Here is a 24,633-nt window from a genome sequence, read left to right as displayed (position 1 = left end):
TCCTACCATATCATTGATCTGAAGGAGCTCCTGGAATCCTTCATTCGCCCTAAGTTTGAGATTTCACTCTGGATAGCAACCAGGATTTCCCCAAGGGTCTCATTGGAAGAAGCATTTTCTGTCCTTTCGGATCCGGGTGGCTTCAGCCCTGTGAAGAAATCCTTAAGTGTGTTCTTCATACTGACGCAGATGGTCTTAGCTGTTGACCAAAGCTTCTCCTCTGATATTTTAACACTCAATTCAGTATCATCCAGTTGGGAGCCCCCGTGGGAGCACTGTGAAACTCTCCCACTTCTTTCCAGTAGCACAGTGTCAGTGGACCCATTTCTCTGGAAAATAGTCGCCATTCCTTTGACAAAGGTTTCCACTAATCCAGAGGCTGTATTCTCAGAGGACATGGAGGACATGGATTCTGAAAGGACATGGATCTCTGATGGTGAGCTAGATGATAAGCCAGCCTGCAGACTTTTCTGAAGACCAGTATGGCTGATCTGTGTGATAAAGGAATGACTGGATCTCATCAGCACTTTACTCACTGCCTCTTCTGCCTGAGTCTGGAAGTCATTGCTAGAGAGCTTCTTAATGCTCTGAATCAGACTAGTAGAGGACTCTGTGATTCTGACACTCTCTTCTGAGCTCAATTGAGAATATTGAGTACTCACGCTCAAGTCTTCATTGGGTGAGGGTGACTGGGAAATAGTATAGTCATCGAGCTTTGATAGGACACCATCAACAAACCAACAAGCCTCTAGGGACTCATCAGATGAACTGACAACGGCCAAGGATTTACTCTCCACTTTTGATAACTCTGACTTGTAGATGGAAAAAACACTGCTAAGAACTTCTTGAGTACTGGTATCCAGATTGGAGAGACAGAGAGCTGGTATTGGTTGGCTCTCACTGGGAACTCTACTAAGTTCGGAGCTGGGTAACTGGACCTCAACAGTTGAAACAGTTGCCTTTTCCAGGGTGTCTGAAGACTCCTGAAGAGAAGCATCCTTAGCCACACCTTCTTCTCGAGCGGATAGAGTTAAAAGGTCCCTCAGCTTTGCTCGTATACGGCCGTAGAGTGTGCGGGCTAGAGAGAAGGTTATCATCTGTGAAGATCCTGTTTTGTGGTCATTTACAGGAACTGGCCAATCAACTGCTTCACATGTGCCTTCAAATGATGCTATCGTCTCCATGCCTCCCACAAATGCCTTAACAATCACTGTGGCAGTGGAGGTTACAGGTGTCAGGGCTGTGCAGCTGGTATTCAGGGAAGCTTCAGTAATGCTAGGAGTAGCACTAGAAGGCCTAGAGGAAGGAGCCATGCCAGAAGAGCTGCTGACTTTCCTTGTAAGGATGGTGCTCACCGCCTTCAGGGCTTTAGACTGAAAGTTGGGGCTAGAGAGGGTCTGAATCTTTCTGGCCACCACACTGGTAGAGGATCCAGTCTCTTTGAGAAAGTGAGTGGTCCCTTCTTTCCCAGATGGACACTCAACATCAAGGTCACATTGAAGATTGGTCAGACATTTTGACCCCAAGATTGTCATCTTCTTGGCCAGATCCAATAGGATGTTGAAGTCCTGTGCCATTTTGTCCATTGTGCCGACAATGGCATCCAGCACATCATCGGTCACAGGGTCCATGAGGGGCTCGATAAACCCTACCCACTCTGGCTCAGACGTTTGGCTCTGTAGCTCGGCCAGGATCTGCACCGAGGCTACCCGAATGACCTCCTTGCCTGCTGCTATGTCCTGACTGTCCATAGGGGGGCAACTCCCCGAGCTGGCCTGAATGGCCACTGAGAGGCCAGAGTTAAGCTGGTGTACCACCTCCCCCACGATAGCACAGCTCAACTCGGAGGAGCTGGAGGAGGTGGGGTTGGAGTGACCCTCAACCAGGGATATCAGGAGGCTCTCTTCCGTTACCCCAAAAAGAGCCTTCAGAGGCTCCTCCATGAGGGGAGCCTCTCTAGTTGCAGGCAAGCTCTGCAATGAGGTCTGGGACCTTGAAGATAAACACACAATCACCACTTATGCCATGCAAATGTGACCAACTGGTATCTAATCTGGGCCATTAGTGAGCCTGATAACCAAATTAGAGCAATGATGGATTACTTCTCATACCACCGTAGTTCTAGAAGCCTAAAGCCAACTGACACATTTTTTTTGCCTGATTTTTATGTTTGTATGACATCAGAATATGATTAATTCTGAAAGGCATGTACCTGATATATTTATTCATAGATTACTTTATGGCTTACCCAGTTAAAAATGACTTTCACCTGGACCCACCCCCTCAGTGGCAACATTTCTGACCAGAATTTAAAACTACAAGGTGTGAATTCCAAGTTAATAATTTACGATAAGTATGGGTCAGGTCTTGCAATTATTAAGTTGAAATATTGCTGTGAACATACCTCTTAGGCGAACAGCATGGTGATGAGGTTCTGCGAGTGGAATTTTGACGGCACCCTGCACTCTCCTTAGTCCAGTTGTTCATCTCACTGATCAGCAGCCTTTTCTCTCTCTCATCCAGACTGCCTAAGGAATCCTCAGACCCTATCAGAGAGCACTGGGATTCTGGGGAGGTTGGCCCACTCCTCAGGTTCACCCCCATGATACGAGCTAGCGCTGGTAGGAGAATGCGGAGGGCTGTCTGGGTCACGACTTTAACAATCTTCAGACACAGCATGGAGAGCTGCTCAAATGTGAGCTATGGCCAACAAACAGAGTAATGTTTTTGTCAATCAAGCAATTCCATGACACCATTCCCTATATAGCGCACAACTTTTGACCAGAACCTTATGTGGAGAGACTTACGTTATTTTTCATGCCATGCTGAATCACTCTCCATTGGCTAGAGAAAAGAAAAGAAAGGAAACATATTTTACCTGCACACTGGTGTTGAGTTAGTGGAGTCACTAGATAGCCATGTCAGGGAAAATAAAAGTGTATTTAATTAAGCTGTTAGCAAGTACATGAGACATTTTGTTCTTGATTTACAGGAAGAGTTAGGGGTGTGGTTACAGTGATGTTAGGTGTAGTGTCTAAAATCCCATTTGTGGTTAGAAGGTGCACTATGACTATAAATTCAGAGTTGTTTTATGTGAGGTTGGAAAAAGACATGGGACTTGCTCATCAGTTAGACTCCTCAGGAAGGAGAGGAGGATTGGGGCACAGCATGTCTCAATCTTGAGAGAAGGCATTAGAGTCCTCTGAGCCTCCTTCTCCAGCTGCTCAATGATAGATCCCCTTTCCCGGAAACCACACCCGGGTGTCTGAGAAGACTCTGGGAAACCGCAAAGAGAAATCTAAAGTTGAATCTGAACTTGATCCCTAATTTCCTTCACCTTTAGTGATTTGATTGCACTGGACAGGTAAACGCACATCTTTCTGCGGGCCTCCACTATATTGCTTTCACCTATATAGATACTATCTTCTCAGATCAGTGCTGATGAATTTGAACACAACCTGCACCCAACATGAAGTAATCTCGGACCTGCACCAATGCTGCTGTCCTCCTCCACGGAAGTCTTCTTGGCACGGCCACTGGACTTACGTTTAGCCTACATGACAACAGATTATAGGTCTCATAGCAGATCTAAGGTCAGTGTAGCGTCTCCTAATGCTTTAAGGCTAGGATTTAGTAGTACTAAACTAATCATAGATCTGTGCCTAAGTAGGCAGAACATGTGTAAAGGACAGCATATTTCTTACCTTGCCTCCTGTCCTGTTCTTGTTGGTCTCATGTGTCTCTGTTTCATCCTTCATATTCCCCACAACCTTATTTTGGTCATCCGGGGATCCTCCCATTTCACGCTCTGGTGGATAAATGAGAGGTCAATATCAGTCCTAGGTTGGGACTTTGTGAAACAACTTATTCGCTCCTATTTTAAACAAAACGGCAATAGTGGTCAGATTTCAGTCCATGGATCAATCCAGTGAGACCTATTGCTTTGGTAGTGACCTACTATATTGTTAGTAATTTCTCCTCTAAACTCAAAATAGGCTAAATGAACCATACCTTGCTGTCATCTGACATGATGTGTAGCTTATTGTTGTAGGCTGTTTAGAGGAAATACTAATATCTCCTTTGATAAAACGTCAGTGAACCATCGGCAGACAACTGAAGTGAATATGAACGTCCTTGAATTATGCCAAAGCATTGTTGAATACTCGATTCCGATTGGCTGAAGCCAGGGCATTCTTCAAAGATGTCATACACACATGATGTCACAATTAGGCCTAAGTCTAATGTCTATATGAACTGTCAATGTCATTTGAAAACAGATTATAGCTTGTCAATGTTCTGCCAAACGAAAATATTTGTAAGTGCACGTTTTTGCGTTTAATTTATGGTTTATCAAGCATCCTCATTCATCGCCATGCACAAAAACGTAACTCGCTGCCATCCATTAGCTATAATTCTGAGGTTGCAAAGCTGCAAAACTAGGACATGCAATAAATTATAACCACTTGCACCTAGAATAATTTAAAATCAATGACGTTCTAGGGGCTTGAACTATTTCAGCACTATGGAGCTGTCCGCTGCATAGTGCTGACACGTTTCTTGGCGTCAGGGGACCGTGCCATGGTGCTGAAATGTTTCGAGTCTGGGCAGCACCTGAGACCACGGCACGGTGCTGAAATGGAGCAGGGCTCAGTTCTATGGGTATCTCATGCGGATTTTTCTGCTAACCTATGTATAACGATAGTATAATTACATTATTTTCATCCATCCGTCAACACAAATGGCATGTCAACGTTCCCCAAATAATAATGCAATGAAGCCAAGCCAAGATGTATGGTTCTTCATCCAGAGGACGAAGCACCATTGTATCATCTAAAACCTTCAGAGAGATCCCTTAAAACTGTAGTATAAATTCTCCACATCTGTTCTGGTAGCTAGGTTAATTTAGCGAGACATGGACAAATCCAACACATAGCGTTTCTACTGAGTAGTGCTTAGAGGTGACTGCCTGTCATGTTGCTAGTTGTAATGACGCTTTTAAAACAACAAAAGGTATTTGTAATTGCTCTGGGAGCTAATTATTGCAGAGCCCAGCTACACATCCTGCCCGCTGGGCTCATTATGGACAGCCAATGAGCAGTTCAGGTGAAAAAGTCAGCCAGATCTGATCCCTATAACATACATGATACTAGGATCCTGTAGCAACCTGCCGGCCTGCACAATCCTCCATGGCACGAATGCTACACGCGCAATATGTTATGCTAACATCCCACAACAATTCCCCAATTGGAATTACTTGCCTAAACTTCCAATCATACTTATTTTCTAATATCAACCATCGTTTCTGCACTTAAGGCAGAATTGCCATTAGAACGAGATGGAATTAGGACAACTGTAAAGCTCGTTAAACGTAGGCTACAATTAACCTTACCTGGCTGTCGTCAGCCATTATGTGTAGCCCGTTAATTAAGGCTCTGCGCCTCTGATACTGCAGCTGTTCTGATAGGCTACTGTAGCTGTTCTGTAACTGTTAAACTAGTCTAATCTAATCGTATCCGTCGAAACCCCGTCAGTGAACCGCCCTCAAACACAATGAACTGATGTCAATATGGACATTAACCTTCACATAAAGATATCAAATACATGATGTCAGATATGCCTAGAAGTATTGTTGCCTTGATCAGAATACATATCATAGTGTCACAGTACGTGCTGTTGACAGCCTACCCCGAAATCAAACAGGAACATGGATTTTGTGACATCTGTTGTGAATGTTTTTACAATTGTATAACTGCCTTCATTTTACTGGACCCCATGAAGAGTAGCTGCTGCAGCTAAAGGGGATCCACAATAAATACAAATACAAACCCAATGCACCATGATAATACATGCATCAACTTGTTTTGACATATCACATGGGATATGACAGTTCCTGATTCTGAGATACTGTAAACCAACAGACCTTGAGAGGAGATAAAACATCATCTGTTGATCTATTTCACAGGTTTCTGGTGGTTTCTAAGCATTCTACATGTGTTGGGGAAGGAGGGTGGGATCTCTCCAGAGCATCTAATTACATCAATCATGTCTTGCCATGCATGTGATATGAGATAATGTTATGCACCTCGTAAATATACATTGCCTAAGGCTGCAGTGCTATACTCCATGGAGACAGTGCTCAATGTTAATTTTTCATGATGGATATATGCTACTCCATTTCATACAATCAATCATCAATCAATCAGTACAATTTATTTATAAAGCCCTTTTTACATCAGCAGATGTCACAAAATGCTTATTCCGACACCCAGCTTAAAACCTCAAATAGCATGCAATGCAGATTTAGAAGCACGGTGGCTAGGAAAAACTCTCTAGAAAAACAGGAACCTAGGAAGAAACGTAGAGAGGAACCAGGCTCTGAGGGGTGGCTAGTCCTCTTCTGGCTGTGGAGATTATAAGCGTACATGGCCATTAAGGCCAGATCGTTCTTCAAGTACTGTAGTTCAAACATTCTTCATAGATGACCAGCAGAGTCAACAAAATAATGTGGTTATAGAGGGTGCAACAGGTCAGCACCTCCGGAGTAATTATCAGTTGGCTTTTCATAGCCGAACATTCAGAGGTCGAGACAGCAGGTGTGGTAGAGAGAGAGAGAGAGAGAGGAGAGAGAGAGAGAGAGAGAGAGAGAGAGAGAGAGAGAGAGAGAGAGAGATAGGTGGGGGAGAGAAAGAGAGAGGTGGGGGAGAGAGAGAGCGAAGATCGAAACAGCAGGTCCATGACAAGGTATCACGTCTGGAGAACACACATGCCTCTTCATGTGATACATGATGTTTGGCTGTGCTGTGCTAAGTGTTATCTTATGGGTTTGGTGATTGTTCTGTGTGAAGCCGTATTCTGCATTGCATCATGGAATGTGATGTGAAATCCCTGGGCCTATGGCTGTTGAAGCTACTCCACTGCACTGCTGTTCCACTGCACTGCCCTTCTCCCCCGATTGCTCAGTTTGGCCTGGCGGCCAGCTCTAGGAAGAGTCTTGGTGGTTCCAAACTTCTCCCGTTTAAGAATGATGGAGGCCACTGTGTCCTTGGGGACCTTCAATATTGCAGAAATGTTTTGGTACCCTTCACCAGATCTGTGTCTTGACACAATCATGTCTCTGAGCTCTATGGACAATTCCTGCGACCTCATGGCTTGGTTTTTGCTCTGACATACACTGTCAACTGTTGGACCTTATATTTTCAACATATAGAAAACATCTAGCTGCAGATAGCTAATTCTCCTCTATGTGTTTTCCCCTTGCTGCTAATAAGCTCTTACCAATCGAACTAAATTAATAGACAACATCTGGTTATCTGACAGTCTATGCAGCAACTATTGTATTAGAGTCGAGCTGTGGTCCTGCCAACTCAAAAACTGCACAATAAATGTGTAACCAAGGGGGAACTAGTGCATTTCTCTGAGAAAAGCTGCTTCAGTTTTACTAATCTTCCAAAACACTTGAAATTCTTGTAAAATCATTGGCATTTATTTGATCAAATAGACTTTGAAAGGGTAGACATGCAGAAATGCCTCTTGTCAAAAGTCTTGCTGTTACAAAAGTAGTTCTAACTGCAGCATAAGCGGTTACAGGTTCTTCTTGGTGAAGCGCCTGAATGGCTTCATCATTGCTGAAAAGACCCTGACAATCAAGGATCGTTTTTTGACAGGCTGAGATATGGAGGGAGAAACCTCTCCAACGGGAGCTAGAAACACAAGAGAAATGGATGGGGTAAGAGAGAGAGAGAGAGAGAGAGAGATGCAGTATAGTAACGTTGAAAAATAACAGTGCTATGAGTTTGGTAGGCATACCTATGTTTCTAACACACACCTAAACAAAACTACAAGCTTTAGCAGAGCTCTAAAACATCCTCACCTATGCAATGTCCGTCAGTAGAGGGAATCTCAGTCTGTTCCTGGACTGAATGGCAGTCCTTTTTGTTTCCTCTCTTGGAACGCTAACAGAAGAAAGGTCAAGAAAATGGTACAGAGAATAAATAAATAAATGGAACACTTCTGAATCCAAGGCACCAATTTAGTGATTAATAAAACATATTTATCTCATGTATTTGTCTTATCATATCAATAACATCAATAACATCAGCACCTCACTGGAACCAAAAACAAATGCTAACTCCCTGCTATACCTTGAAGTTGATCCTGAGTTTGGTCATTGAAAAGCAAAGGAAGCTCCTTCTTGCTTTCTGCTCAGCCCCCCTCTCTGTCTCAGCCTGGTCTGATGGGTTTGTTGCAGCAGAAGCTGGTCTTGACGCCTCCTTGCATCCCTGTACCAGCTGCTGGGTCAAGGACTTTACCAGGACTCTGTCAAATGCAGGGTCCTGGGAGGAAAGAGCTGCTTGCAGGGTGTTATAAGAGCCAAACTCCTCCATGAGGTTTTTATGTACACCTCTGAACACCCTTTGGATGTTCAGGTTCTGCGAATATGCCTTTGTCCTGGAGAATCTGGATGCAGCACAGAACTCAGACAGGACTTGTCTGATGAGTTGCTGAGATGTTTCTGTCAGATCTGCTGCCTGTTGGGAGGGTCCATCTAGGGCTGAGGGTCTGATCTCCGATAGCAACCTTATCACCAGTATGGGGACAAAACAGATGCCATCATCTTTGCTGGAGTCCATCAAGTACTGCAGTGGTAATGCAGTGGCACTGCTGATGTCCGGGGTGATTAAGAGCTCCCTCAGATGGCCAGAGCTGCTGGGGATACACTCCTCCTTCTCTTCAATGTCAATCCCATCTCCCTTTGGTACCAAAGAGGTTCCCTTGCTGGTGAAAGACGGAGTGGAGGATCGAAAAGAGGCTTTTGCACTCGGTGGTCGACTGCTGTCAGTCATTGGACTGTTACGATGCAGGGGTTCATCTGTGTGTGCCATCATCTTTGTCTTTAGGTCACTTGAAGAAATCTCTGGCATTTTAGAGACCCTGGTGTCGATGCAGGAGCTCCTGACGATGGGGCAGGTCAGATCAAAAGGCACTTCGTCAGGGATGGGAGTGCCAGGGAGGTTGATCTCTAACTCACACTCTGACCTAGGACTCTTTGAAGAGCTGGACAAGGAACTACGACCATTTAAAGAAGTGGACAAAGATGAACAGGTTCTAGGGATGTCTTGGCAGACTTGTTCACTGTCATCCTCACTTTTCTCAACCTCCTTCAGTATAGTTCCTACCATATCATTGATCTGAAGGAGCTCCCTGGAATCCTTCATTCGCCCTAAGTTTGAGATTTCACTCTGGATAGCAACCAGGATTTCCCCAAGGGTCTCATTGGAAGAAGCATTTTCTGTCCTTTCGGATCCGGGTGGCTTCAGCCCTGTGAAGAAATCCTTAAGTGTGTTCTTCATACTGACGCAGATGGTCTTAGCTGTTGACCAAAGCTTCTCCTCTGATATTTTAACACTCAATTCAGTATCATCCAGTTGGGAGCCCCCGTGGGAGCACTGTGAAACTCTCCCACTTCTTTCCAGTAGCACAGTGTCAGTGGACCCATTTCTCTGGAAAATAGTCGCCATTCCTTTGACAAAGGTTTCCACTAATCCAGAGGCTGTATTCTCAGAGGACATGGAGGACATGGATTCTGAAAGGACATGGATCTCTGATGGTGAGCTAGATGATAAGCCAGCCTGCAGACTTTTCTGAAGACCAGTATGGCTGATCTGTGTGATAAAGGAATGACTGGATCTCATCAGCACTTTACTCACTGCCTCTTCTGCCTGAGTCTGGAAGTCATTGCTAGAGAGCTTCTTAATGCTCTGAATCAGACTAGTAGAGGACTCTGTGATTCTGACACTCTCTTCTGAGCTCAATTGAGAATATTGAGTACTCACGCTCAAGTCTTCATTGGGTGAGGGTGACTGGGAAATAGTATAGTCATCGAGCTTTGATAGGACACCATCAACAAACCAACAAGCCTCTAGGGACTCATCAGATGAACTGACAACGGCCAAGGATTTACTCTCCACTTTTGATAACTCTGACTTGTAGATGGAAAAAACACTGCTAAGAACTTCTTGAGTACTGGTATCCAGATTGGAGAGACAGAGAGCTGGTATTGGTTGGCTCTCACTGGGAACTCTACTAAGTTCGGAGCTGGGTAACTGGACCTCAACAGTTGAAACAGTTGCCTTTTCCAGGGTGTCTGAAGACTCCTGAAGAGAAGCATCCTTAGCCACACCTTCTTCTCGAGCGGATAGAGTTAAAAGGTCCCTCAGCTTTGCTCGTATACGGCCGTAGAGTGTGCGGGCTAGAGAGAAGGTTATCATCTGTGAAGATCCTGTTTTGTGGTCATTTACAGGAACTGGCCAATCAACTGCTTCACATGTGCCTTCAAATGATGCTATCGTCTCCATGCCTCCCACAAATGCCTTAACAATCACTGTGGCAGTGGAGGTTACAGGTGTCAGGGCTGTGCAGCTGGTATTCAGGGAAGCTTCAGTAATGCTAGGAGTAGCACTAGAAGGCCTAGAGGAAGGAGCCATGCCAGAAGAGCTGCTGACTTTCCTTGTAAGGATGGTGCTCACCGCCTTCAGGGCTTTAGACTGAAAGTTGGGGCTAGAGAGGGTCTGAATCTTTCTGGCCACCACACTGGTAGAGGATCCAGTCTCTTTGAGAAAGTGAGTGGTCCCTTCTTTCCCAGATGGACACTCAACATCAAGGTCACATTGAAGATTGGTCAGACATTTTGACCCCAAGATTGTCATCTTCTTGGCCAGATCCAATAGGATGTTGAAGTCCTGTGCCATTTTGTCCATTGTGCCGACAATGGCATCCAGCACATCATCGGTCACAGGGTCCATGAGGGGCTCGATAAACCCTACCCACTCTGGCTCAGACGTTTGGCTCTGTAGCTCGGCCAGGATCTGCACCGAGGCTACCCGAATGACCTCCTTGCCTGCTGCTATGTCCTGACTGTCCATAGGGGGGCAACTCCCCGAGCTGGCCTGAATGGCCACTGAGAGGCCAGAGTTAAGCTGGTGTACCACCTCCCCCACGATAGCACAGCTCAACTCGGAGGAGCTGGAGGAGGTGGGGTTGGAGTGACCCTCAACCAGGGATATCAGGAGGCTCTCTTCCGTTACCCCAAAAAGAGCCTTCAGAGGCTCCTCCATGAGGGGAGCCTCTCTAGTTGCAGGCAAGCTCTGCAATGAGGTCTGGGACCTTGAAGATAAACACACAATCACCACTTATGCCATGCAAATGTGACCAACTGGTATCTAATCTGGGCCATTAGTGAGCCTGATAACCAAATTAGAGCAATGATGGATTACTTCTCATACCACCGTAGTTCTAGAAGCCTAAAGCCAACTGACACAATTTTTTTGCCTGATTTTTATGTTTGTATGACATCAGAATATGATTAATTCTGAAAGGCATGTACCTGATCTATTTATTCATAGATTACTTTATGGCTTACCCAGTTAAAAATGACTTTCACCTGGACCCACCCCCTCAGTGGCAACATTTCTGACCAGAATTTAAAACTACAAGGTGTGAATTCCAAGTTAATAATTTATGATAAGTATGGGTCAGGTCTTGCAATTATTAAGTTGAAATATTGCTGTGAACATACCTCTTAGGCGAACAGCATGGTGATGAGGTTCTGCGAGTGGAATTTTGGCGGCACCCTGCACTCTCCTTAGTCCAGTTGTTCATCTCACTGATCAGCAGCCTTTTCTCTCTCTCATCCAGACTGCCTAAGGAATCCTCAGACCCTATCAGAGAGCACTGGGATTCTGGGGAGGTTGGCCCACTCCTCAGGTTCACCCCCATGATACGAGCTAGCGCTGGTAGGAGAATGCGGAGGGCTGTCTGGGTCACGACTTTAACAATCTTCAGACACAGCATGGAGAGCTGCTCGAATGTGAGCTATGGCCAACAAACAGAGTAATGTTTTTGTCAATCAAGCAATTCCATGACACCATTCCCTATATAGCGCACAACTTTTGACCAGAACCTTATGTGGAGAGACTTACGTTATTTTTCATGCCATGCTGAATCACTCTCCATTGGCTAGAGAAAAGAAAAGAAAGGAAACATATTTTACCTGCACACTGGTGTTGAGTTAGTGGAGTCACTAGATAGCCATGTCAGGGAAAATAAAAGTGTATTTAATTAAGCTGTTAGCAAGTACATGAGACATTTTGTTCTTGATTTACAGGAAGAGTTAGGGGTGTGGTTACAGTGATGTTAGGTGTAGTGTCTAAAATCCCATTTGTGGTTAGAAGGTGCACTATGACTATAAATTCAGAGTTGTTTTATGTGAGGTTGGAAAAAGACATGGGACTTGCTCATCAGTTAGACTCCTCAGGAAGGAGAGGAGGATTGGGGCACAGCATGTCTCAATCTTGAGAGAAGGCATTAGAGTCCTCTGAGCCTCCTTCTCCAGCTGCTCAATGATAGATCCCCTTTCCCGGAAACCACACCCGGGTGTCTGAGAAGACTCTGGGAAACCGCAAAGAGAAATCTAAAGTTGAATCTGAACTTGATCCCTAATTTCCTTCACCTTTAGTGATTTGATTGCACTGGACAGGTAAACGCACATCTTTCTGCGGGCCTCCACTATATTGCTTTCACCTATATAGATACTATCTTCTCAGATCAGTGCTGATGAATTTGAACACAACCTGCACCCAACATGAAGTAATCTCGGACCTGCACCAATGCTGCTGTCCTCCTCCACGGAAGTCTTCTTGGCACGGCCACTGGACTTACGTTTAGCCTACATGACAACAGATTATAGGTCTCATAGCAGATCTAAGGTCAGTGTAGCGTCTCCTAATGCTTTAAGGCTAGGATTTAGTAGTACTAAACTAATCATAGATCTGTGCCTAAGTAGGCAGAACATGTGTAAAGGACAGCATATTTCTTACCTTGCCTCCTGTCCTGTTCTTGTTGGTCTCATGTGTCTCTGTTTCATCCTTCATATTCCCCACAACCTTATTTTGGTCATCCGGGGATCCTCCCATTTCACGCTCTGGTGGATAAATGAGAGGTCAATATCAGTCCTAGGTTGGGACTTTGTGAAACAACTTATTCGCTCCTATTTTAAACAAAACGGCAATAGTGGTCAGATTTCAGTCCATGGATCAATCCAGTGAGACCTATTGCTTTGGTAGTGACCTACTATATTGTTAGTAATTTCTCCTCTAAACTCAAAATAGGCTAAATGAACCATACCTTGCTGTCATCTGACATGATGTGTAGCTTATTGTTGTAGGCTGTTTAGAGGAAATACTAATATCTCCTTTGATAAAACGTCAGTGAACCATCGGCAGACAACTGAAGTGAATATGAACGTCCTTGAATTATGCCAAAGCATTGTTGAATACTCGATTCCGATTGGCTGAAGCCAGGGCATTCTTCAAAGATGTCATACACACATGATGTCACAATTAGGCCTAAGTCTAATGTCTATATGAACTGTCAATGTCATTTGAAAACAGATTATAGCTTGTCAATGTTCTGCCAAACGAAAATATTTGTAAGTGCACGTTTTTGCGTTTAATTTATGGTTTATCAAGCATCCTCATTCATCGCCATGCACAAAAACGTAACTCGCTGCCATCCATTAGCTATAATTCTGAGGTTGCAAAGCTGCAAAACTAGGACATGCAATAAATTATAACCACTTGCACCTAGAATAATTTAAAATCAATGACGTTCTAGGGGGCTTGAACTATTTCAGCACTATGGAGCTGTCCGCTGCATAGTGCTGACACGTTTCTTGGCGTCAGGGGACCGTGCCATGGTGCTGAAATGTTTCGAGTCTGGGCAGCACCTGAGACCACGGCACGGTGCTGAAATGGAGCAGGGCTCAGTTCTATGGGTATCTCATGCGGATTTTTCTGCTAACCTATGTATAACGATAGTATAATTACATTATTTTCATCCATCCGTCAACACAAATGGCATGTCAACGTTCCCCAAATAATAATGCAATGAAGCCAAGCCAAGATGTATGGTTCTTCATCCAGAGGACGAAGCACCATTGTATCATCTAAAACCTTCAGAGAGATCCCTTAAAACTGTAGTATAAATTCTCCACATCTGTTCTGGTAGCTAGGTTAATTTAGCGAGACATGGACAAATCCAACACATAGCGTTTCTACTGAGTAGTGCTTAGAGGTGACTGCCTGTCATGTTGCTAGTTGTAATGACGCTTTTAAAACAACAAAAGGTATTTGTAATTGCTCTGGGAGCTAATTATTGCAGAGCCCAGCTACACATCCTGCCCGCTGGGCTCATTATGGACAGCCAATGAGCAGTTCAGGTGAAAAAGTCAGCCAGATCTGATCCCTATAACATACATGATACTAGGATCCTGTAGCAACCTGCCGGCCTGCACAATCCTCCATGGCACGAATGCTACACGCGCAATATGTTATGCTAACATCCCACAACAATTCCCCAATTGGAATTACTTGCCTAAACTTCCAATCATACTTATTTTCTAATATCAACCATCGTTTCTGCACTTAAGGCAGAATTGCCATTAGAACGAGATGGAATTAGGACAACTGTAAAGCTCGTTAAACGTAGGCTACAATTAACCTTACCTGGCTGTCGTCAGCCATTATGTGTAGCCCGTTAATTAAGGCTCTGCGCCTCTGATACTGCAGCTGTTCTGATAGGCTACTGTAGCTGTTCTGTAACTGTTAAACTAGTCTAATCTAATCGTATCCGTCGAAACCCCGTCAGTGAACCGCCCTCAAACACAATGAACTGATGTCAATATGGACATTAACCTTCACATAAAGATATCAAATACATGATGTCAGATATGCCTAGAAGTATTGTTGCCTTGATCAGAATACATATCATAGTGTCACAGTACGTGCTGTTGACAGCCTACCCCGAAATCAAACAGGAACATGGATTTTGTGACATCTGTTGTGAATGTTTTTACAATTGTATAACTGCCTTCATTTTACTGGACCCCATGAAGAGTAGCTGCTGCAGCTAAAGGGGATCCACAATAAATACAAATACAAACCCAATGCACCATGATAATACATGCATCAACTTGTTTTGACATATCACATGGGATATGACAGTTCCTGATTCTGAGATACTGTAAACCAACAGACCTTGAGAGGAGATAAAACATCATCTGTTGATCTATTTCACAGGTTTCTGGTGGTTTCTAAGCATTCTACATGTGTTGGGGAAGGAGGGTGGGATCTCTCCAGAGCATCTAATTACATCAATCATGTCTTGCCATGCATGTGATATGAGATAATGTTATGCACCACGTAAATATACATTGCCTAAGGCTGCAGTGCTATACTCCATGGAGACAGTGCTCAATGTTAATTTTTCATGATGGATATATGCTACTCCATTTCATACAATCAATCATCAATCAATCAGTACAATTTATTTATAAAGCCCTTTTTACATCAGCAGATGTCACAAAATGCTTATTCCGACACCCAGCTTAAAACCTCAAATAGCATGCAATGCAGATTTAGAAGCACGGTGGCTAGGAAAAACTCTGGAGGATTGAAACAGCAGGTCTGTGACAAGGCATCACGTCCGGAGAACACACATGCCTCTTCATGATACATGATGTTTGGCTGTGATGTGCGAAGTGTTATCTTATGGGGGTTGGTTATTGTTCTGTATTCTCCATTGCATCATGGAATGTGATATGAAATGTGTGATATGTGATATGAAACCCCTGGGCCTATGGCTGTTACTCCACTGCACTGCTGCTGTGAGCAGGAGTGGGAGCGAAGTCATGCTTTTATTATACTCTTGTTCTGTCACTTATTCTCCTGCCTCTCCATCTCAAAGGCTGCCAAATATTTTGAAGAGTGGTTAAAGAGGTGGTGTGCACACACACTCAGACTCCAACTCTATTTATAGGTTTGCCTTATTCCAGAATACACACATAAGAGTGATCCACACAGTACGGTTCTATGTTTTCCACTCTGTGATTAAAAGTAGTTCTCAGAGTAGAGCATTTTTGAATTGCTAATTATGTTTGTGATTCTGTATTGTAAGGAGCATGCATCAAGATATACAGCATGGAAGTTTGGCTTGCAGTCAAGTGCTGTGCTACTTGAGCCTCTAGTCTTTGGCTTGGTCTGATTACTATTTTTTAATTGTGAGCCCTCAACGTGGGCATGAAATGGATGTTTTGTTTTTTTGAATTCTTTATTAGTTGCATTTAGCTTGATTAGCTTAATTGTTTAATTACCTTAATTGTTTGATTAGAATACAAAGTTTCATTATTCATTATGATTATGAATAGTACTAAAAAACAGCTTTTGTATAGGGCTTTCTCTTCTTATACCAATTCTTATGCAGGCTACAATATGTAACCAGAAGAATACGTTCAGGAAATGGAATATTCTTATTTTTTATAGAGGTCATTTACAGTGCAAAACCAGTGGCATTTTGTTATTAAAAATTGAGAAAGGTTTAGGAGCCTAAACAGTTACCCTGGGGAATTCCTACAATAAAGGCCTGATTGGTGGAGTGCTGTAGAGATGGTTGGTTGTCCTTCTGGAAGGTTCTCCCATCTCCACAGAGGAACTCTGGAGCTCAGAGTGACCATCAGGTTCTTGGTCACCTCCCAGGCCAAAGCCCTCTTCCCCCGATTGCTCAGTTTGGCCTGGCGGCCAGCTCTAGGAGGAGTCTTGGTGGTTCCAAACTGCTTCTATTTAAGAATGATGGAGGTCACTGTGTTCTTGGGGACCTTCAATATTGCAGAAATGTTTTGGTACCCTTCACCAAATCTGTGCCTTAACACGATCCTGTCTCTGACCTCTACAGACAATTCCTTTGACCTCTTGGCTTCATTTTTTCTCTGACATACACTGTCAACTGTGGGACCTTATATAGACAGGTGTTAGCCTTTCCAAATCATGTCCAATCAGTTGAACCAATCAAACATCTCAAGGATGATCAATGGAAACAGGATTTACCTGAGCTCAATTTCAAGTCTCATAGAAAAGTGTCTTAATATTTATGTAAATAAGGTATTTCTGTTTTTTATTTTTTAATACATTTGCAAAAATGTCTAAAAAACAGTTTTTGCTTTGTCATTATGGGTTATTGTGTGTAGATTGATGAGTAAAAACATTTATTTAATCCATTTTAGAATAAGGCTGTAACATAACAAAATGTGGAAAAGGGGAAGGGGTCTGAATACTTTCTGAATGCTTTGTATGTAATGTTATTACAACATTGAACATAGATTCAATGGAGATAATAATTTCCCATTTGAAAACTGTAAAAGGTGGTCTGGTACAGCAGTATGACATGAAAAGATAAAAGCTGTAAATGAATGGTTTGAGTCAGCCCCACAGCTTTCAGCAGAGATTGTGTATAGCCTATAAAGTGTGTGCTGCCATTTGTCTCTCTCCCACGCTCTTTCTTCCCCCTGCAGATTAGTGGCTACAACCCTCAGCTCTCTAGATAAGACCTGTCCTGCTCCCTTGAAACAAACTCTTATACACTAAATGCAGAGGACATTGAGAGATACAAAACACATGTCACAGGTACTCTTAGGTCTGTGAAGTTACTCTGTGTTTGTCTATCAGTTGGCCTGCTGTTGTAGTCTTTGCTGTGAGTCTATGTCACAGGAACATTCTGTACCATGTGCTGTACCTATTTGTTTATGTTAGTTTCATGTGCTCCATGATTCTGCACTCATCTGTGTTTACATGACACGGTTCATGTCCTGTGACTGACTGATGGTTCTCTGCTCTGAGGCTGAGCTGTTGTTATGTGATGTACTGTACTCTGTTGTCACTTTACATTTCTGTTGTGCCCTGTGTTGCTACTCAATGCTGTGACTCTATACCATAACCCTTTTCTGCGTGTTATGTTGTGACTGTGTCAGTGTCAGTGGCACTCCTGTACTGTATGTGTTCTATACCACTCGGTATGCATTGTGATTGTGTATCTGTCTCGGTTGGCGGCTCTGCCTATGTGACTCTCAGTGCTCCTCACAGGCTCTAATGGCTTCTTTAATTACATCCATCCATCACCCTACTGGCTCATCTCTTAAACCACATATGCAAACTGAGATGAGCAGCTTAGCTTAGGTGAGGCAGAAATAACTTCCTATAGCTTCATCTTTTACCTCACCATGTCTTATTTGTGGCTTGTTTCAAAGGAGGTTTGGCAATGGTGATTTATTTTACATAATGTTCTGTTGTCTTTTATGTGTTATCCTGTGAAGTCCAGCAGCATTGATTCATCTATGTTTTCACCACACAGTCTTCTTCAACCCCAACAGCTGTGATCAATGAGATGCTTTTACATTTTAGCACAATCAACTTCAGTCCATTGCATTTCACTGCAGTCTTAAAATATGTTTACATAAATGACTATGTTTAAAAAACAGGAAAAAAACGGTTTCTTACGGTAATATAATGTTTCGGTCACCTGCAAGAGTTCAATTGACATTGGGAAAATGATCTAATGCTGAAATGGACAAATTATGCTGTCGTGGTAATGTCCTACATGTTGTTGTATTCAGATGGAACAGGAGATCTCTCTAGTCCAGAGTAAGATGTCTGATCTGGAGTCAGTACTGCAGCAGAAGGATGTGGAGCTGAAAGCCTCAGAGACACAGAGGACCATCCTGGAGCAAGACCTGGCTACCTACATCACAAAGTGTAACGTGAGTGGCCCAAAATATGTATGTGTGTGTGTGTGTGTGTGTGTGTGTGTGTGTGTGTGTGTGTGTGTGTGTGTGTGTGTGTGTGTGTGTGTGTGTGTGTGTGTGTGTGTGTGTGTGTGTGTGTGTGTGTGTGTGTGTGTGTGTGTGTGTGTGTGTGTGTGTGTGTGTGTGTGTGGCCTTCCCTTTTTCTCCATTTTGTTACATTACAAACTTATTCTAAGGTGGATTATATACTTTTTCCCCCTCATCAATCTACACACAATACCCCATAATGACAGTGAAAACAGGTTTTTAGAAATGCTAGCATATTTATTAAAAATTAAAAACAGAACTAGCTTATTTATTCAGACCTTTTGCTATGAGACTCGATTTTGAGCTCAGGTGCATCCAGTTTCCATTGATCATCCTTGAGATGTTTCTACAACTTGATTGGAGTCCACCTGTGGTAAGTTCAATTGATTGTACATGATTTGTCTGTAGCACTCCGAGACAGGATTGTGTCGAGGTACACCAAACAATTTCTGCAGCATTGAAGGTCCCCAAGAACATAGTGGCCTCCATCATTCTTAAATGGAAGAAGTATGGAACCACTAAGACTCTTCCTTGAGCTGGCCACCTGACCAAACTGAGCAATCGGGGCAGAAGGGCCTTGGTCAGTGAGGTAACCAAGAACCCGGTGGTCACTCTGACAGAGCGCCAGAGTTCCTCTGTGGAGATGGGAGAACCTTCCACATCTCTGCAACACTCCAGCAATCAGGCCTTTATGGTAGAGATGGAAGCTACTCCTCAGTAAAAGGAACATGACGGCCCGCTTGGAGTTTGCCAAAAGGCACCTAAAGACTCTCGGACCATGAGAAACAAGATTCTCTGGTATGATGAAACCAAGATTGAACTCTTTGGCCTAAATGCTATGCAACATGTCTTGAGGAAACCTGGCACCATCCCTATGGTGAAGCATGGTGGTGGCAACATCATGCTGTGGGGATGTTTTTCAGTGTCAGGGACTGGGAGACTAGTCAGGATCGAGGGAAAGATGAAGAGAGCAAAGTACAGAGAGATATTCAATGAAAACCAGCTCCAGAGCACTCAGAACCTCAGACTGGGGCAAAGGTTCACCTTCCAACAGAACAACGACCCTAAGCACACAGACAAGACAATGCAGGAGTGGCTTCGGGACAAGTCTCTCAATGTCCTTGAGTGGCCCGACCAGAACCCGGACTTGAACCTGATCGAACATCTCTGGAGAGACCAGAAAATAGCTGTGCAGCGACGCACCACATTCAACCTGACAGAGCTTGAGAAGATCTGTAAAGAACAATGGGAGAAATTCCTCAAATACAGGTGTGCCAAGCTTGTAGCATCATACCAAAGAAGACTTGTGGCTTTAATCACTTCCAAAGGTGCTTCAACAAAGTACTGAGTAAAGGGTCTGAATAATTATGTAAATGTAATATTTCCATTAAAAAAATATATACATATACAGAATTTGTTCTTAACTGACTTGCCTGGTTAAATAAAGGTAAAAAAAAATATTTAAAAATAAAAAATAAAAAAAAAACATTTGCATAAATGTCTAAAAACCAGTTTTTGCTTTGTCACGGGGGTATTGTGTGTAGATTTATGAGTTTAAAAAAACTATTTCATCCATTTTAAAATGAGGCTGTGACGTAACAAAATGTGAAAAAGTAAAGGGGTCTGAATACCTTCCTAATGCACTGTATGTATGTGTATGTGTGTGTTTCAGAGTCTGAAGCTTAGTCTGGAGCAGGCCCGTATGGAAGTTTCCCAGGAAGACGACAAGGCACTGCAGCTCCTCCACGGCATCCGGGAGCAGAGCAACAAGCTGCAGGAGATTAAAGAACAGGTAGAGGAGAGCCCCTCCTGTGGGGCAACAGAGGTCTGGCAGGGTTTGTAGGTTGTTGAGGGAGTTGCACAAAGTTGCCCCTAAACTATAATGTTTAGGGTTATTATTTGGGGATGGTAAGCTGATCCTTCTATCCTTCTAGCTTCTATCCAGAGTGCTGTGAATGGATGTACAGTTCTGGGTTGACCTGACCTTGCCCATCCCTGTGGTGTGTGAGTCGAGTGCTACTTCTGCTACAGCGATGTTAATTACAGAGGAAGAGGGTGTTGAGGCCTCCCCACAGCTCCCATCGCCCTGCCTCCAACGCCGTTCTCTGTGCTCCCTACTTCCTGCTTCGTGCTCTCTTCTCTGTGCTCTCTGCTCCCTGCTATATGCTCGCTGCTATCTGCTCGCTGCTCCGTGCTCCTTACTCCGTGATCCCTACTCCGTGCTCTGTGCTCCTTGCTCCGTGCTCTGTGCTCCGTGCTCCTTGCTCCGTGCTCCTTGCTCCTTGCTCCGTGCTCCTTGCTCCTTGCTCAGTGCTCCTTGCTCCGTGCTCAGTGCTCCGTGCTCCTTGCTCCGTGCTCCGTGCTCCCGTGCTCCGTGCTCCGTGCTCCTTGCTCCCTGCTCCGTGCTCCCTGCTCCGTGCTCCCTGCTCCGTGCTCCGTGCTCAGTGCTCCGTGCTCCGTGCTCAGTGCTCCGTGCTCCGTGCTCCGTGCTCCCTGCTCCGTGCTCCCTGCTCCGTGCTCCGTGCTCCGTGCTCCGTGCTCCGTGCTCAGTGCTCCTTGCTCCGTGCTCCGTGCTCAGTGCTCCGTGCTCCGTGCTCAGTGCTCAGTGCTCCGTGCTCCTTGCTCCGTGCTCAGTGCTCAGTGCTCCGTGCTCAGTGCTCCGTGCTCCGTGCTCAGTGCTCCTTGCTCCGTGCTCAGTGCTCCGTGCTCCTTGCTCCGTGCTCCTTGCCCAGTGCTCCGTGCTCCGTGCTCAGTGCTCCTTGCTCCGTGCTCCGTGCTCCTTGCTCAGTGCTCCTTGCTGCCGTGCTCCTTGCTCCGTGCTCAGTGCTGCCCTGCTCCGTGCTCCGTGCTCCTGCTCAGTGCTGCTCGTGCTCAGTGCTCAGTGCTCCGTGCTCCGTGCTCCGTGCTCAGTGTGCTCCGTGCTCCGTGCTCCGTGCTCCGTGCTCAGTGCTCCGTGCTCCTTGCTCAGTGCTCCGTGCTCAGTGCTCCGTGCTCCGTGCTCAGTGCTCCGTGCTCAGTGCTCCGTGCTCCTTGCTCTGTGCTCCGTGGTCCGTGCTCAGTGCTCCGTGCTCAGTGGTCCGTGCTCAGTGCTCCGTGCTCCGTGCTCCGTGCTCCTTGCTCCCTGCTCCATGCTCCTTGCTCAGTGCTCCGTGCTCAGTGCTCAGTGCTCCTTGCTCCTTGCTCCGTGCTCAGTGCTCCGTGCTCCGTGCTCCGTGCTCAGTGCTCCGTGCTCAGTGCTCCGTGCTCCGTGCTCAGTGCTCCGTGCCCCTTGCTCAGTGCTCCGTGCTCCTTGCTCCGTGCTCCTTGCTCCGTGCTCAGTGCTCCGTGCTCAGTGCTCCGTGCTCAGTGCTCCGTGCTCCGTGCTCCCTGCTCCGTGCTCCGTGCTCCCTGCTCCGTGCTCCGTGCTCCCTGCTCCGTGCTCCGTGCTCCGTGCTCCGTGCTCCGTGCTCCGTGCTCCGTGCTCGTGCTCAGTGCTCTGTGCTCCGTGCTCAGTGCTCAGTGTGCTCCGTGCTCCGTGCTCAGTGCTCCTTGCTCCGTGCTCCTGCTCCGTGCTCCAGTGCTCCGTGCTCCGTGCTCCGTGCTCCGTGCTCCGTGCTCCTTGCTCCGTGCTCGTGCTCCGTGCTCAGTGCTCCGTGCTCAGTGCTCCGTGCCGTGCTCCTTGCTCAGTGCTCCTCCGTGCTCAGTGCTCCGTGCTGCCGTGCTCCGTGCTCAGTGCTCCGTGCTCCTTGCTCCCTGCTCCGTGCTCCTGCTCCGTGCTCCATACTCCCTGCTCCGTGCTCAGTGCTCCTTGCTCCGTGCTCCGTGCTCAGTGCTCCGTGCTGCTCAGTGCTCCTTGCTTGCCGTGCTCCGTGCTCAGTGCTCCTTGCTCCGTGCTCAGTGCTCCGTGATCCGTGCTCCGTGCGCAGTGCTCCGTGCTCAGTGATCCGTGCTCAGTGCTCCGTGCTCAGTGCTCCGTGCTCAGTGCTCAGTGCTCAGTGCTCCATGCTCAGTGCTCCGTGCTCCGTGCTCAGTGCTCAGTGCTCCGTGCTCAGTGCTCCGTGCTCAGTGCTCCGTGCTCCAGTGCTCCTTGCTCCGTGTTCAGTGCACCGTGCTCCGTGCTCCTTGCTCCGTGCTCCTTGCTTAGTGCTCCGTGCTCCGTGCTCAGTGCTCCTTGCTCCGTGCTCCGTGCTCCTTGCTCAGTGCTCCTTGCTCCGTGCTCCTTGCTCCGTGCTCAGTGCTCCGTGCTCCGTGCTCAGTGCTCCGTGCTCAGTGCTCCCTGCTCCGTGCTCAGTGCTCCGTGCTCCCTGCTCCGTGCTCCTTGCTCAGTGCTCCGTGCTCCGTGCTCAGTGCTCCGTGCTCAGTGCTAGTGCTCCGTGCTCAGTGCTCCGTGCTCCGTGCTCAGTGCTCCGTGCTCCGTGCTCCGTGCTCAGTGCTCCGTGCTCCGTGCTCCGTGCTCCGTGCTCCGTGCTCAGTGCTCCGTGCTCCTTGCTCAGTGCTCCGTGCTCAGTGCTCCGTGCTCCTTGCTCAGTGCTCCGTGCTCCGTGCTCCGTGCTCAGTGCTCCTTGCTCCGTGCTCCTTGCTCCGTGCTCCGTGCTCCGTGCTCAGTGCTCCGTGCTCCGTGCTCAGTGCTCCGTGCTCCGTGCTCCTTGCTCCCTGCTCCGTGCTCCGTGCTCCTTGCTCCGTGCTCAGTGCTCCGTGCTCAGTGCTCAGTGCTCCTTGCTCCGTGCTCAGTGCTCCATGCTCAGTGCTCCGTGCTCCTTGCTCAGTGCTCCGTGCTCCTCCGTGCTCCTGCCAGTGCTCCGTGCTCAGTGCTCAGTGCTCCGTGCTCAGTGCTCCAGTGCTCCTTGCTCCGTGTGCTCCTGCCGTGCTCCGTGCTCTCCTGCTCCGTGCTCCGTGCTCCTTGCTGCCAGTGCTCCTGCTCCGTGCTCAGTGCTCCGTGCTCCGTGCTCCTTGCTCAGTGCCGTGTGCTCAGTGCTCCATGCTCCTTGCTCAGTGCTCCGTGCTCAGTGCTCAGTGCTCAGTGCTCCGTGCGTGCTCAGTGCTCCGTGCTCCAGTGCTCCGTGCTCCGTGCTCCGTGCTCCGTGCTCCGTGCTCGTGCTCAGTGCTCAGTGCTCCGTGCTCCGTGCTCAGTGCTCTCAGTGCTCCGTGCTGCCGTGCTCCTTGCTCAGTGCTCCGTGCTCCGTGCTCAGTGTGCTCAGTGCTCCGTGTGCTCTGCTCCGTGCTCCGTGCTCCTTGCTCCGTGTGCTCCGTGCTCCTTGCTCCGTGCTCAGTGCTCCCGTGCTCCGTGCTCCGTGCTCCGTGCTCAGTGCTCCGTGCTCCGTGCTCCGTGCTCCGTGCTCCGTGCTCCGTGCTCCGTGCTCAGTGCTCCGTGCTCAGTGCTCCGTGCTCAGTGCTCCGTGCTCAGTGCTCCAGTGTGCTCAGTGCTCAGTGCTCCAGTGCTCAGTGCTCCGTGCTCAGTGCTCCGTGCTCCGTGCTCCGTGCCAGTGCTCCTTGCTCCGTGCTCCGTGCTCCGTGCTCCTTGTGCTCAGTGTGCTCCAGTGTGCTCCGTGCTCAGTGCTCCAGTGCTGCTCCGTGCTCCTTGCTCCGTGCTCCGTGCTCAGTGCTCAGTGCTCCCTGCTCCCAGTGCTCCGTGCTCAGTGCTCAGTGCTCCGTGCTCCTTGCTCCCTGCTCCGTGCCCGTGCTCCGTGCTCAGTGCTCCCTGCTCAGTGCTCCTTGCTCCGTGCTCAGTGCTCCTGCTCCGTGCTCCGTGCTCAGTGCTCCGTGCTCCGTGCTCAGTGCTCCGTGCTCAGTGCTCCTTGTGCTCCGTGCTCCTTGCTCCGTGCTCCGTGCTCCGTGCTCCGTGCTCCGTGCTGTGCTCCTTGCTCAGTGCCGTGCTCAGTGCTCCGTGCTCAGTGCTCAGTGCTCCGTGCTCAGTGCTCAGTGCTCCGTGCTCCGTGCTC

The 24,633-nt window shown here is 46.9% G+C and overlaps 2 protein-coding genes across 3 annotated transcripts in view; one reads left to right on the top strand and one right to left on the bottom strand.

The window, feature by feature from the left end:
* LOC118394047 (citron rho-interacting kinase-like) overlaps positions 1-24,633 on the top strand; it is a 128,766-nt gene that overhangs the window by 42,677 nt on the left and 61,456 nt on the right. The window contains exons 1-3 of one of the 2 annotated variants that reach the window (XM_052461403.1): positions 17,275-17,513; positions 18,500-18,643; positions 20,388-20,507. In XM_052461403.1, coding sequence (XP_052317363.1) covers positions 17,475-17,513; positions 18,500-18,643; positions 20,388-20,507 — 303 coding nt within the window. In that variant the 5' untranslated portion in view covers positions 17,275-17,474. Of the gene's footprint in view, positions 1-17,274; positions 17,514-18,499; positions 18,644-20,387; positions 20,508-24,633 lie in introns of those variants that run through there. The other variant, XM_052461404.1, reaches the window with a different exon arrangement.
* On the bottom strand, positions 3-15,453 carry LOC127906107 (uncharacterized). Its single transcript, XM_052460752.1, has 13 exons — positions 12,876-15,453; positions 12,658-12,724; positions 12,294-12,447; positions 11,979-12,015; positions 11,576-11,871; positions 8,142-11,163; positions 7,871-7,952; positions 3,705-3,808; positions 3,487-3,553; positions 3,123-3,276; positions 2,808-2,844; positions 2,405-2,700; positions 3-1,992 (listed from the first exon to the last, which is right to left on the bottom strand). The coding sequence occupies exons 1-13, from the start codon at positions 12,969-12,971 to the stop codon at positions 3-5; spliced, it is 6,402 nt and encodes a 2,133-aa protein (XP_052316712.1). The 5' UTR covers positions 12,972-15,453.

This window comes from Oncorhynchus keta, chromosome 14 (genome assembly GCF_023373465.1).
Source record: "Oncorhynchus keta strain PuntledgeMale-10-30-2019 chromosome 14, Oket_V2, whole genome shotgun sequence".
Taxonomy (NCBI): domain Eukaryota; kingdom Metazoa; phylum Chordata; class Actinopteri; order Salmoniformes; family Salmonidae; genus Oncorhynchus; species Oncorhynchus keta.
The sequence above is the reverse complement of the archived record's forward strand: the minus strand, read 5'-3'. Positions and strand labels throughout refer to the sequence as shown.